This window comes from Melanerpes formicivorus, unplaced genomic scaffold (assembly GCF_026170545.1).
Source record: "Melanerpes formicivorus ecotype bairdi unplaced genomic scaffold, bMelFor1.0.p_v2 SCAF_13, whole genome shotgun sequence".
In the NCBI taxonomy this organism is placed as follows: Eukaryota; Metazoa; Chordata; class Aves; order Piciformes; family Picidae; genus Melanerpes; species Melanerpes formicivorus.
In genome coordinates this window covers 1,462,014-1,475,730 of record NW_027142365.1, presented here as the reverse complement: position 1 = coordinate 1,475,730, position 13,717 = coordinate 1,462,014, and the positions used below count along the sequence as shown (strand labels likewise).

Below are 13,717 nucleotides of genomic sequence, written 5' to 3'. Positions count from 1 at the left end.
AGAGATGGCCCCAGGGGGCTCCCTGCCCCTCCAAAGCCAGCAGCACAAAGCAGAGCAGTCCCCTGCAGGGGCAGCTCCTGGCTGTACCTGGCAGCTGCAGGGCAGAGGCCATCAGCACAGCTCAGGCAGGGCAGGCAGGGCAGGGCAGAGGCCATCAGCACAGCTCAGGCAGGGCAGGCAGGGCAGGGCAGAGGCCATCAGCACAGCTCAGGCAGGGCAGGCAGGGCAGGCAGGGCAGGGCAGGGCAGAGGCCATCAGCACAGCTCGGGCAGGGCAGGGCAGGGCAGGCAGGGCAGGGCAGGCAGGGCAGGCAGGGCAGTGTGGGCACCAGGCAGCCAGATGGATGGAGTTGCTCCACAGCATCCCAGCTGCGGCTCAGCTCCGGGGCAGGTCCAGCTGCTGGCTGCGGCGCACGGAGAGCTGCTGACATCTGCAGGCGATCGGAGGCATGAACCAAGGACCCGGGAGGGGCTGGGGGGGAACAGAGCTGAGAGGACATCGAGGCCAGGGGCAGCAACATCTTCAACAGACAGAGCTGCTCAGAGCCTCCTGCACCCGGCCCTGAGGGCCTGGCCAGCCTGGCAGGTTTGTGTGAGCTGCCTCCACCCAGTGCCAGGCAGGAGGCACTGGGGAGAGCCCAGGGAGCAGCCAAGGCTGAGAGCCCTGGGGCTGAGAGCCTGCAGCAGAGCAGCCCCAGAGGGGAGCTCAGCAATGCTCAGCAAGAGCTGAAGGGAGCAGGGGGGCAAGAGGCTGGGGCCAGGCTCTGCTGAGTGGTGCCCAGGGCCAGCACAAGGGGCAGAGGGCACAGACTGGACCCCAGGAGGTTCCACCTGAGCAGGAGGAGAAAGTTGTTTGTTGTGAGGGTGCTGGAGGCCTGTCCCAGGCTGCCCAGAGAGGTTGTGGAGTCTGCTGGTGTGGAGAGCTTCCAACCCCCCCTGGGCACTGTGCTCCTGGGCAGTGTGCTGTGGGTGCCCTGCTGTGGGCACTGTGCTGTGGGTGCCCTGCTGGGGCAGGGCCTGGGCTGGGGCAGCCCCAGAGGTGCAAGCTCCCCAGCTGGGAGTGTGTAGAGCACAGGACACAGCTGCTGCCCCCAGGGGCTGCTTCAGTACAAAAAGATTTATTCACAACAGCTTTGGCAATGACAAAGCAGAGAGGAGAGCTCCAAGGTGCAGAGCATGGAGGGCCAGGGAGCCTCAGGGAGCAGAACAAAGCTCACCCTGCCCTCAGCTGGGCAGAGAGCAGCCAGCATGGCCCAGGCCACACTGCCCCCTCCAGCAGGGGCTGGGGCTGAGCATGGATGGTGCTTGGTGCTCACAGGCAGCTCTGCAGAGCCAGGCACCCCCTGGCAGCTCCAGCAGCCCTGTGCAGGGAGGGGCAGCTGGAGAAAGGCCCCTGGCAGGGGGTGCTGCCTCCCCAGGGGCTGCTCTTGGCTGTGTGGACATCTTCTTGCTCACCCCACAAACAAGGGCAGAGTTAGCCTGGCTTCCCCTTGCCTGGCAGCCCAGCTTCAAGCTCAGGTGGGTGTCTGCTCTGCTGCCCTCAGCCCCCAGGGCCCCAGAAGCTCTCTGCAGTGTCCTTCAGGCAGTCCCAGAGGGGACAGGAGGGCTGCTTGGCTCTGCCCCTCTCCTTCAGCCAGCTGCCTGCAGCCAGGAGCCAGGAGCGGTGCTGCAGGCAGGGGCAGATCTGCAGAGCCCACAGCTGAGGCTGCTGGGAGGACCTCCTCAGTCTGAGTCACTTCCCTCCTGCTTTGCTGAGCTCACAGCAGTCCCCAGCTCCTCCTCCTGCCCCTTCAGTCGCTCTCCTGCAAGGGACAGACAGCAGAGGCTTGGTGACTGCACCCTGGGCAGGGCCTGCAGCTGGGGAGGGCTCAGCCTGCACCAGCACACCTCAGGGGGACCTGCTGGCAGCACCTCCACAGGGCTGGGGGCTGCTGCCCATGAGCCAGCAATGTGCCCCTGGGGCCCAGAGGGCCAAGGTCTCCTGGGGGCAGGGGGCAGAGGGTGGGCAGCAGGCTGAGGGAGGCTCTGCTCCCACTGCACTCTGCCTGCTGAGGCCACAGCTGCAGGGCTGGGGCCAGCTCTGGGCTGCCCAGCTCCAGAGCCAGGGAACTGCTGGGGAGAGCCCAGGGCAGGCTGGGGAGCTGCTGAGGGGCCTGGAGCAGCTCTGGGAGCAGCAAAGGCTGAGAGCCCTGGGGCTGAGAGCCTGCAGCAGAGCAGCCCCAGAGGGCAGCTGAGCAATGCTCAGCAAGAGCTGAAGGGAGCAGGGGGGGCAAGAGGCTGGGGCCAGGCTCTGCTGAGTGGTGCCCAGGGCCAGCACAAGGGGCAGAGGGCACAGACTGGACCCCAGGAGGTTCCACCTGAGCAGGAGGAGAAAGTTGTTTGTTGTGAGGGTGCTGGAGGCCTGTCCCAGGCTGCCCAGAGAGGTTGTGGAGTCTGCTGGTGTGGAGAGCTTCCAACCCCCCCTGGGCACTGTGCTGCTGGGCAGGGTGCTGTGGGTGCCCTGCTGGGGCAGGGGCTGGGCTGGGGGAGCTCCAGAGCTGCCTCCCAACCCCTCCCTCTGGGATCCTTGCTAAACCACCCCCCCTGGGCACCCAACACAGCACAGGACCTGAGCTGCAGCCCCCAGGCCCTCAAGCCAAGTGTTCCTTGGGCCTCAGGAAGCCACTTGGCACCAACAGCTTCCCAGCCCCTGTGGGGAGGGGGATCAAGCTCCAGCAGCCCCCCCCGGCCCAGCCAGGCCTGTGTGCCCCCCCCTGGCCCCCCAGCAGCCCTGCACCCCATGACCTACTGATCAGCTCAGCAATGGCTCTCTGGGTCCTCTTCTCCAGCTTCTCCAGTTTCTTGGCCACATCTCTCTTCAGATCCCTGAGGGGCAGAGGGGCAGAGGGGCAGAGGGGCAGAGGGGCAGTGTCCCAGCCAGCCCCCACCCCAGGCAGGGGGCAGCCCAGGGGCCCTGGGGGGGGGAAGCTGCTTCTCTTCTGAGCACCACGGAGCAGGGCAGCTCCTGGGCACACCAACCCACAGCAGGGTGTCCCTTGCCACTGGGGCCACCCCCAAGGGGTCAGTGGTGCCAGCCAGCTGCCCCCCCCAGCAAGGCTGGCTGCCCAGCCCCAGCAACCACAACCCCCCCAGGGTGATGGCTGAGGCCTCCCCCAGGAGCAGGGCCCTGCAGGCACTCACCAGTCAGGCTTCCTGGGGGCCAGGTTTGTCAGGTCCTGGGGAGGAAGAGGAGAGCCCCAGTGAGAGCTGCAGGGGAGGCTGAAGCCTCACCCCAGCCCCAGGGCAGCTGCAGCTTGTACCTACCACCTCATCGATGATGGGCTCGGGCTTGGCAGCCTCCAGCTGCTCCTTCACCTTCTCCTCCACTAGATGGGGGAAGAGCAGCGTCAGAGGCAGGCAGAGGAAGCAGGGCTGCAGGCTGGGCAGGGGCAGGGGCAGCAGCAGGCAGCAGGCTGGGCAGGGGGGCAGGCAGCAGGGCTGCAGGCTGGGCAGGGGCAGGGGCAGCAGCAGGCAGCAGGCTGGGCAGGGGCAGCAGCAGGGCTGCAGGCTGGGCAGGGGCAGGGGCAGCAGCAGGGCTGCAGGCTGGGCAGGGGCAGGGGCAGCAGCAGGGCTGCAGGCTGGGCAGGGGCAGCAGCAGGCAGCAGGGCTGCAGGCTGGGCAGGGGCAGCAGCAGGCAGAGGCAGCAGCAGGGCTGCAGGCTGGGCAGGGGCAGGGGCAGGGGCAGCAGCAGGGCTGCAGGCTGGGCAGGGGCAGCAGCAGGCAGGGGCAGCAGCAGGGCTGCAGGCTGGGCAGGGGCAGCAGCAGGCAGCAGGGCTGCAGGCTGGGCAGGGGCAGCAGCAGGCAGGGGCAGCAGCAGGGCTGCAGGCTGGGCAGGGGCAGCAGCAGGCAGGGGCAGCAGCAGGGCTGCAGGCTGGGCAGGGGCAGGGGCAGGGGCAGCAGCAGGGCTGCAGGCTGGGCAGGGGCAGCAGCAGGCAGAGGCAGCAGCAGGGCTGCAGGCTGGGCAGGGGCAGCAGCAGGGCTGCAGGCTGGGCAGGGGCAGCAGCAGGCAGAGGCAGCAGCAGGGCTGCAGGCTGGGCAGGGGCAGCAGCAGGCAGGGGCAGCAGCAGGCAGCAGGGCTGCAGGCTGGGCAGGGGCAGGGGCAGCAGCAGGGCTGCAGGCTGGGCAGGGGCAGCAGCAGGCAGAGGCAGCAGCAGGCAGCAGGGCTGCAGGCTGGGCAGGGGCAGGGGCAGCAGCAGGGCTGCAGGCTGGGCAGGGGCAGGGGCAGGCAGAGGCAGCAGCAGGGCTGCAGGCTGGGCAGGGGCAGCAGCAGGCAGGGGCAGCAGCAGGGCTGCAGGCTGGGCAGGGGCAGGGGCAGCAGCAGGGCTGCAGGCTGGGCAGGGGCAGGGGCAGCAGCAGGGCTGCAGGCTGGGCAGGGGGGCAGGGCCCAGACTGGATGCTGCTAAACCCCTTCTGCCACTCTCATTCCCAGAGCAGGACAACTTCTTCCCCTTGCCCTCCCTCCCAGCAGCCCTGGGCAGGCCGAGGGCGAGGCCATCACCACCCTCAGCACCTCAGACTCATGACTAATGTTTGCTCAAGGGGGAAGTCAAACAGCAGAGCAGGCTGGGTCTCTCAGCCTCCCTGAGCTGCCCCCCTGGGCTGGGGGCTGGGCTGCCCCTGCTCAGGACACACACCCAGGCCTTGTGCAACACAGGCTCTGCAGTCCCCAGGGGAGGTGAGGCAACAGGGGCCACAAGCATCACCCCTGGGAGCACAGCAGCAGAGCTCTGGAGGTGGCAGCACAGCTCATGGGCAGCCAGGGCTGCAGGCAGTGTCCAGGTGGCCTCCCCAGGGCTGCAGCAAGAAGGGAGGCAAAGGGACCCAAAGCATCTGAGCTGAGCATCTGAGCAGGGTGCTGCTGGCCTTGTCCTCACAGCCTCAAGTGCTGCTTGGGCAGCATGGAGAGGAGAAGGCTGCAGGGAGAGCTTCTGGAGGCCTTCAGTGCTTCAAGGGCTGAGCAGAGAGCTGGGGACAGAGTTTGGAGCCTGCTGGGCCAGGCCAAGGGGTGGTGGTTTGAGCTGAGAGAGGGAGAGTCAGACTGGGGAGAAGGGAGAGATCTTTTGTAGCATGAGGGTGGTGAGAGCCTGGCCCAGGCTGCCCAGGGGACTGGGAGCTGCCCCATGCCTGGCACAGTGCAGCTCAGGCTGGTTGGGGCTGGGAGCAGCCTGCCCTGGCTCAGGGAGGGTGGCCTGGGTGCCCTTTGCTGTCCCTTCCAACCCAAAGCTCTCCATGATTCCAAGCTCTCCAGGCCTGCAGAGCCTCCAGAAGAGAGCAAAGCAGCAGAGGCCTCACCACAGGCACCAGCAGCACCACTGGCAGCACTTCTGCTTTGCTGCTGCCTCATCTCACCTCCCACCTGCACCCACCTGGGGCTGGCTTGGCTTGGGGCACCTTCCTCTTCTTCAGCTCTTCATCCTCAGGGTCATAGTTTCTCAGCTTGATCTCCCTGCAGAGGGAAGAGGAGAGAGCAGTGAGACATCCCCACCCCCCAGGGCAGGGCAGGGGCAGCTCTAAGCCCCCCAGCTCAGCAGGGGCAGCCAGGGGAGCTGGGCAGGGGCAGGGTGCTGGAGCTCTCTGGAGCTGCTCTGGGAGCCAGGACAACCCTTGGCAAGCAGCAGCTTTGGTGCCATGGGGGCTGCAGCTGCTTGCCCACAGCCAGAGCAGCCAAGAGGTCCTCTGTGCAGAGCAGAGGCTGCCATGGCCAGGGGCACACACTGCAGAGGCCTGGCTCCTGCTCCAGCAGGCTCCCTTCCATCCCAGCCCACCCCGTGGTGCTGGGACCCAGCCAGGCAATCTGCACTGCTCCTAGAGAGCAAGCAGGGCCTTGGCATCCCCAGCCCACACCTCCTGAGCCCAGCCCTCCTCCCACCCTCCCCTGCAGCAGGGAGGCAACGGCTCCAGTGCAGAGGTGCAGGGCTGCTGCCTGACCAGGAGGGCAGGAGCTGCTGCCCTCACCCCTGGCCCCCTTGCTCAAGGCAGGAAATGAGCAAGCAGCAAGCAGGGGCAGAGCCCCAGCAGCAGCCACCCTCTGGGGAGCAGCCTCCCTGCACTGCTGCTGCTGCTCCAGGAGCTGAGCATGTTGGAGCAGGTCCTGGTGTGGCTGCCAAAAGGCACTCCAGGAATGCCAACAAACCAACCCCCAGGAGCTGCTGAGGCAGCAGAGCTTCCTCAGCACTGCTGAGAGCTCCTCAGGGGAGCAGGGATGGGGAGAGACCCCCCCGGGGTGCTGGGGCTGCAGCTCTGCCATGCAGGTGCCAGGAGCTGCCCAGGCTGCAGGGCAGGCAGCTGAGGGCTCTGGGGCAGCCAGCAGCACCCCCAGCCCCCAGCCCCTCTGCAGGGCAGGCTCCAGGCTGCAGGGCAGGCAGCTGAGGGCTCTGGGGCAGCCCCCAGCCCCCAGCCCCTCTGCAGGGCAGGCTCCAGGCTGCAGGGCAGGCAGCTGAGGGCTCTGGGGCAGCCAGCAGCACCCCCAGCCCCTCTGCAGGGCAGGCCCCAGGCTGCAGGGCAGGCAGCTGAGGGCTCTGTGCCAGCCCCCAGCCCCTCTGCAGGGCAGGCTCCAGGCTGCAGGGCAGGCAGCTGAGGGCTCTGGGGCAGCCCCCAGCCCCTCTGCAGGGCAGGCCCCAGGCTGTGCAGCCCTTGCCCTGCAGATCCCCAAGCCCCACCAACAAGCTGCTGGAGCCTTTATTTTCCTGCCCCCCCCCGGGGGATGGGGAGGAAGGGCCCAGGGCCACCCACACCCAGTTCCTTGCAGAGCTGGAGGAGACCTCAGCACTTCCTGCTCGGGAGGGCAAAACTGAAACAAAGCTCACAGCAAGGGAGAGCTCTTGCCAGGGGAGGCAGAGAGCCCCTGCAGAGCTCAGAGGGGAGCTGAGAGAGCCTCAGGGTGCTGGCAGAGGGCTTTGGCAGCACTTGGCCCTCGCTGGGAGCCTGCAGAGTGCAAGATAAAGACTCAGAGAGGAGAGGAAAATAAACCCCAAAGCAAAGGGGGGGCAGGGGGGGAAGGTTGGAGCTGTCAGTAACTAAAAGGGAAGAGGAAGCTGCCCCAAAGCTCTCTCCTGACCCAGCAGAGGCACTGGGGACTCCCAGCAGGGGCACAGAGGACTCCCAGCAGGGGCACAGGGGACTCCCAGCAGGGGCACAGGGGACTCCCAGCAGAGGCACAGAGGACTCCCAGCAGAGGCACTGGGGACTCCCAGCAGGGGCACAGGGGACTCCCAGCAGGGGCACAGGGGACTCCCAGCAGGGGCACTGGGGACTCCCAGCAGGGGCACAGAGGACTCCCAGCAGGGGCACAGAGGACTCCCAGCAGAGGCACAGAGGACTCCCAGCAGAGGCACTGGGGACTCCCAGCAGGGGCACAGGGGACTCCCAGCAGCAGCTGGGGTGCTCCAGGCAGGCTGGGAGGGACCTGCTGGAGAGCAGCCCCCAGGGCAAGCAGCTGGCAGTGCTGGGGGGCAGCAAGCTCTGCAGGGCACAGCAGTGTGCCCTGGGGGCCAGGAAGGCCAAGGGGGTCCTGGGGGCATTCAGAGGAGTGTGGGCAGCAGGGCCAGGGAGGTTCTGCTCCTCCTCTGCTCTGCCCTGGGGAGACCTCCCCTGGAACACTGCATCCAGCTCTGGGCTCCCCAGGTCAGGAGGCAGAGGCCAAGGGAGGGCTGCAAGGATGCTGCAGGGAGGGGAGAGGGCCTGGGGAGGAGAGGCTGAGAGCCCTGGGGGTGATCAGTGTGCAGAGAAGGCTGAGAGGGGACCTCATAAATGAGTGTCTGAGGGTGAGGAAGGAAGGGACAGGAGCTGGGGCAGGGGCAGGGGCTGGGGCTGGGGCAGGGGCAGGGGCAGGGGCAGGGGCAGGCTCTGCTCACTTGAGTCCTGGGACAGGACCAGGGCAATGGATGGAAGCTGCAGCACAGGAGGCTCCACCTGAGCAGGAGGAGGAACTTCCTCCCTGTGAGGCTGCCCAGGGGGTGCTGGAGCCACCCTGCCTGGAGGGCTGTGAAGGATGCTGGATGAGGTGCTGGGGGCATGGCCCAGCAGCTGTTCTGTTCTGGCAGCTTCTGCTTGGACTTGATGCCCTCAGGGCCTCCTCCAGCCAGGCAGTTCCATGGCCCCAGCCCCTGCAGGGACAGCCCCAGGCAGAGCAGGCTGCTCCCAGCCCCACACAGCCTGAGCTGCAGTGGGGGCAGGCAGGGGGCAGCCACAGCCTCCCTGGGCAGCCTGGGCCAGAGTCTCCTCCTCACTGGAAGGAGTTTCTTCCCCATCCCCAGGCTCACTCCTCCCTCTCCCAGCTGCAGCCCCTTCCCCCCTGGTGATGCCAGCCCAGGCCTGATGCTGCTGGCCAGCAGCCCCCCCGTGCTGTGGCACCTCACAGAGGATCAAGTGGCTGGGAAGCAAGAGCTGCTGATTCATTACTCACTCCCCAGCACCTCCAGCTCCTCTCTCAGCTCCAGCCCACACCTCCCCTTCCAGCCCAGTGCCTGCAGATGAAGCTCAGCCTTGGGAATCACTCTCCAGAAGAGCCTGGAGCCCCAACACAGGGGAGGGGAAGTGCTCTGCAGAGCAGCCTGCAAGGAGGCTGGAGGCAGGGGGGGGTCAGACTTCCCTCAGAGCAGCAGGGGTAGCAGAAGACAGCTTCTGAGCTGCACAAGTGAGAGCTCAGGAGCTCAGCCCAGGCTGCTGTGGGCTCCCCAGGGGCAGCCAGCAGGAGCAGGGCAGGGATCAGCCCCTGGGCTGGGCACTGGGGAGCCCACAGCTCAGCCCCTGGGGGCAGCTTTGGGCCCTTCACTCCAGGAAGGACATTGGGGGCCTGGAGTGGTACAGAGAAGAGCAACCAAGGGCAAAGGCTCTGGAGAGCAGGGCTGGGGAGGAGCAGCTGAGAGATTCAGCCTGGAGGAGAGGAGGCTGAGGGGAGACCTCCTGAGCCAGGGGGGTTGGGCTCTGCTCCCCAGGAACAAGGGACAGGACCAGAGGGAACAGCCTCAGGTTGCCCCAGGGGAGGTTTAGGTTGGACAGGAGGAACAATTTCTGCCCCTTGAGGGCTGTGCAGGCCTGGCCCAGGCTGCCCAGGGCAGTGCTGCAGTCCCCAGCCCTGGAGGGGTTTCAGAGCCCTGGAGCTGTGGTGCTGAGGGCCATGGTTGGTGCTGCCCTGGGGCCATGGTTGTGCTGCCCTGGGGCCATGGTTGGTGCTGCCCTGGGGCCATGGTTGTGCTGCCCTGGCAGTGCTGGGGCCATGGCTTGGTGCTGACAGTGCTGAGGGCCATGGCTTGGTGCTGACAGTGCTGAGGGCCATGGCTTGGTGCTGACAGTGCTGAGGGCCATGGGTTGGACTCAGTGGTCTCTGAGATCTTTTCCAAGCAACCCAATTCTGTGATCCTGAGCTAAGCAGGGCCAGGAATTGCTGCCAGGAGTTACTGCCAGGGAGCAGAGCAGCTGTGCCCCAGCAGCAGCAGCAGCCCTGGTGCACCACCTGCCCCAGAGGAGGCTCCTGGCTCTGAGGTGCTGAGAGGAGGTCATGTCCCACATCCCCACAGCAGGCCTCCCCCCCAGAGGAGCCTGATGGGGTTTTCAGCAGCAGGAAACCGACTGCACTGTCAGCTGCTCCCCCAGCACTGACACTCTGCCTCCTGAGCCTGCTGCTCACACCTGCCTGTGACCAGAGGCCCAGCAGTGCCTGTGGGGAGGCAGCCACATGGCCCTGCAGGGCTCTGCTGGTGGAGCCCTGCACACCACACAGAGGTGCAGCAGGGCAGGCACAGAGCCATGCAGGGGAGCTGGGTGCAGGAGACCTCTGGGGCTGTGGAGTGCAGCTCTTGGCCCAGCACTGCCAGGGCAGCACCAACCATGGCCCCAGGGCAGCACCAACCATGGCCCCAGGGCAGCACCAACCATGGCCCCAGCAGTGCCAGGGCAGCACCAGCCATGGCCCCAGGGCAGCACCAACCATGGCCCCAGGGCAGCACCAACCATGGCCCCAGGGCAGCACCAACCATGGCCCCAGGGCAGCACCAACCATGGCCCCAGGGCAGCACCAACCATGGCCCCAGCAGTGCCAGGGCAGCACAACCCTGGCCCCAGGGCAGCACCAACCATGGCCCCAGCAGTGCCAGGGCAGCACCAACCATGGCCCCAGCAGTGCCAGGGCAGTACCAGCCATGGCCTCAGCACCACAGCTCCAGGGCTCTGAAACCCCTCCAGGGCTGGGGACTGCAGCACTGCCCTGGGCAGCCTGGGCCAGGCCTGGCCAGCCCTCAAGGACAAGAGATTGCTCCTCAGGTCCAAGCTAAACCTGCCCTGGAATGAGGGCAGAGGCCATCCTGGGAGCCTAAGCTCACCACCTTCCATCTCCTAGCTGCAGCACACTGCAGGTCAGCCCCAGGCTCCCCTGCTCACTCCCCCACCTCAGATCATTTGCACCAGGAGAAGTTGCTCACACTGAACCCCACAGCACAGCAGCTGCATGACTCAAGGTGAGAGCCTCATTAGCAGCCAGGAGAGCAGCTGCTGAACACCAGCATCTGAGAGGGGATAAATAAACCATTACTTGTGCTTGATGCTCTCCTCTTCCTCCTCTTCTCTGAGCTTCTTGCTCCCAGGCTCACCACCCTCCTGATTCTGGAAGCAGAAGTTGGGTTCTGTCAGCAGTTGGCCCCTCTGGAAATGCCAGGGAGGAGAGAGAGCAGAGCCAGCCCCCTGCAGGGCACAGGGCAAGCAGCAAGGAGCACTCCACAGTGACAGCAACCCTGCCTTCCTCCTCCCCTGGTGTCCTGCTCACCCTGATCCCAGCAGCAGGAAATGGCAGGGAGGAGGAGGAAGGATTCCCTTCCCTCCACACACTCAGCCCAGCAACACAGCCACCCCCTCCCCCCTCAGCACTGCCAAGCACAGCAGTGCTGAGAGGGAGCAGGGAGCTGCCAGGGAGCAGGGAGCTGCCAGGGAGCAGGGAGCTGCCAGGGAGGGAGCCCAGAGACCTCCTGGGCCTGACTCCACACCTCCTGAGCAGGCAGGCACAGAGGGGGCAGGGCCTGAGACAGGAGACCTCTGCCCCACCTCACTGGGGCAGGGACCTGGAGCCAATTACAAGGTTGGAAGAGACCTTTAAGATCCTTGAATCCAGCCCTGAGCCCAGCACTGCCAGGGCAGCACCAAGCCAGGGAGCCCCTGCAGGGCTGGGGACTGCAGCACTGCCCTCCCCCAGTGGGCTGGGGCTGGGGCTGGGGCTGGGGCTGGGGCTGGGGAGGGGGCTGGGGCTGGGGCTGAGGCTGAGGCTGGGGCTGGGGCTGGGGCTGGGGCTGGGGCTGAGGCTGAGGCTGAGGCTGGGGCTGGGGCTGAGGCTGGGGCTGAGGCTGGGGCTGGGGCTGAGGCTGGGGCTGGGGCTGAGGCTGAGGCTGAGGCTGAGGCTGGGGCTGAGGCTGGGGCTGGGGCTGAGGCTGGGGCTGGGGCTGAGGCTGAGGCTGGGGCTGGGGAGGGGGCTGGGGCTGGGGCTGGGGCTGGGGCTGGGGAGGGGGCTGGGGCTGGGGCTGGGGCTGAGGCTGGGGCTGGGGCTGAGGCTGAGGCTGGGGCTGGGGCTGAGGCTGGGGCTGGGGCTGGGGCTGGGGCTGGCTGCAGGCTGGGGCTGGGGCTGGGGCTGGGGCTGGGGCTGGGGCTGGGGCTGGGGCTGAGGCTGGGGCTGGGGCTGAGGCTGAGGCTGGGGCTGGGGCTGAGGCTGAGGCTGGGGCTGAGGCTGAGGCTGGGGCTGGGGCTGGGGCTGGGGCTGAGGCTGAGGCTGGGGCTGGGGCTGGGGCTGGGGCTGGGGCTGGGGCTGAGGCTGAGGCTGGGGCTGGGGCTGGGGCTGGGGCTGGGGCTGGGGCTGGGGCTGGGGAGGGGGCTGGGGCTGGGGCTGGGGCTGAGGCTGGGGCTGGGGCTGAGGCTGGGGCTGGGGCTGGGGCTGGGGCTGAGGCTGGGGCTGGGGCTGAGGCTGGGGCTGGGGCTGGGGCTGGGGCTGGGGCTGGGGAGGGGGCTGGGGCTGGGGCTGGGGCTGAGGCTGGGGCTGGGGCTGAGGCTGAGGCTGGGGCTGGGGCTGAGGCTGGGGCTGGGGCTGGGGCTGGGGCTGGCTGCAGGCTGGGGCTGGGGCTGGGGCTGGGGCTGGGGCTGGGGCTGGGGCTGGGGCTGAGGCTGGGGCTGGGGCTGAGGCTGAGGCTGGGGCTGGGGCTGAGGCTGAGGCTGGGGCTGGGGCTGAGGCTGAGGCTGGGGCTGGGGCTGGGGCTGGGGCTGAGGCTGAGGCTGGGGCTGGGGCTGGGGCTGGGGCTGGGGCTGAGGCTGAGGCTGGGGCTGGGGCTGGGGCTGGGGCTGGGGCTGGGGCTGGGGCTGAGGCTGAGGCTGGGGCTGGGGCTGGGGCTGAGGCTGGGGCTGGGGCTGGGGCTGGGGCTGGGGCTGGGGCTGAGGCTGAGGCTGAGGCTGAGGCTGGGGCTGGGGCTGGGGCTGGGGCTGGGGCTGGGGCTGAGGCTGAGGCTGGGGCTGGGGCTGGGGCTGGGGCTGAGGCTGGGGCTGGGGAGAGTGGCTCAGAAGCTGAGCACAAGCAGTGTGACCTTCACTCAGAGGTGGCTGTGGCTGGGCACTTCCCTGCTCCAGGCTTGGCAGGGAGAGCTCAGCCAGCCAGCAGCCACCCTCAGGGTACCAACACTGGCTCCTCACCTCCCCAGCAGGCTCCCACAGAGCCACAGAATGGTTTAGGTTGGAAGGGACCCCAAAGCTCAGCCAGTTCCAGCCCTCCTGCCCTGGGCAGGGCCATCCCCCACCTGCCCAGGCTGCCCATCCAGCCTGGCCTTCAGCCCCTGCAGAGAGGAGGCCTCCCTGGGCAGCCTCCCTGGGCAGCCTGCTGCAGTGCCTCAGCACCCTCCCTGCTCCCCAGGGAGCAGCTCCCTCCTGTGCATCTTGGACTGGGCAAGCCCCAAGCCTCAGTGCTGTGACCTGGCTTAACAAGCAGATGAGGTGCAGAGGAGAGGAGGCAGCAGCTGGAGCTGCTCAGCTTCAGCCACAGGGCAACAACCAAAGCCCTGACCCCTGGGGAGCAACACTCACCACAGCCCTCCCTGCCCCCCACTTGCTGCTGGCTTCATCCCTGCTTTCAATTCCAGTTCCACTTCCCAGCCCACAGGGCGCTGCTGGCAGCTGCAGGGACGTGCCCTGGGTCAGCCCAGAGCAGGAGCTCTGCAGGGACAGCCTGGGCTGCTGAGAAGCACCCTGCTGCACCCCAGCCCCCTGCTCACTGCCCCACCTCTGCAGCAGTGCCCAGGCTCTGCATTCCCCTCATTCCTGCTGCACTTTGCCCCAGGAGGCTGAGGAGCAGCTCCAGGAATCCTTGCAGAGGCATCTGGAGAAGCCACTCACTGCCGAGGCAGGGCTGAGCCTCCCCCCACACACCTCAGCTCTGTGCAGGGCTGCAGAGCTTCCCCTGCCCTGCAGGCTGACATGGGCTGGCAGTGAAACCCTGGCGGCCCCCCCAGAGCCTGCTCCAACTCCCCAGCTGGCTCCCCAGCAGCAGCCCAAGCTGCAAAGGCCAAGTCCCACATCAGCCCTCCTGGCCAAGCAGGCAAACGGTCTCCTGGGGGGCATGAGGAAGAGTGTGGGCAGCAGGCTCTGCTCCCCCTCTGCTCTGCCCTGCTGAGGCCACAGCTGCAGACCTGGGACCACTTCTGGGCTCCCCAGCTCCAGAG

At 67.6% G+C, this 13,717-nt stretch overlaps 1 protein-coding gene across 1 annotated transcript in view; it reads right to left on the bottom strand.

The window, feature by feature from the left end:
• Positions 1-1,101: 1,101 nt before the first annotated feature.
• CCDC12 (coiled-coil domain containing 12) overlaps positions 1,102-13,717 on the bottom strand; it is a 37,652-nt gene continuing 25,036 nt past the window's right edge. Inside the window, exons 2-7 of the mRNA XM_068145813.1 lie at positions 10,567-10,637; positions 5,405-5,484; positions 3,303-3,364; positions 3,180-3,214; positions 2,788-2,864; positions 1,102-1,801 (exon numbers count right to left, since the gene is read on the bottom strand). Of these exons, the coding sequence (XP_068001914.1) occupies positions 1,722-1,801; positions 2,788-2,864; positions 3,180-3,214; positions 3,303-3,364; positions 5,405-5,484; positions 10,567-10,637 (405 nt within the window). The 3' untranslated portion in view covers positions 1,102-1,721. The remainder of the gene's footprint in view (positions 1,802-2,787; positions 2,865-3,179; positions 3,215-3,302; positions 3,365-5,404; positions 5,485-10,566; positions 10,638-13,717) is intronic.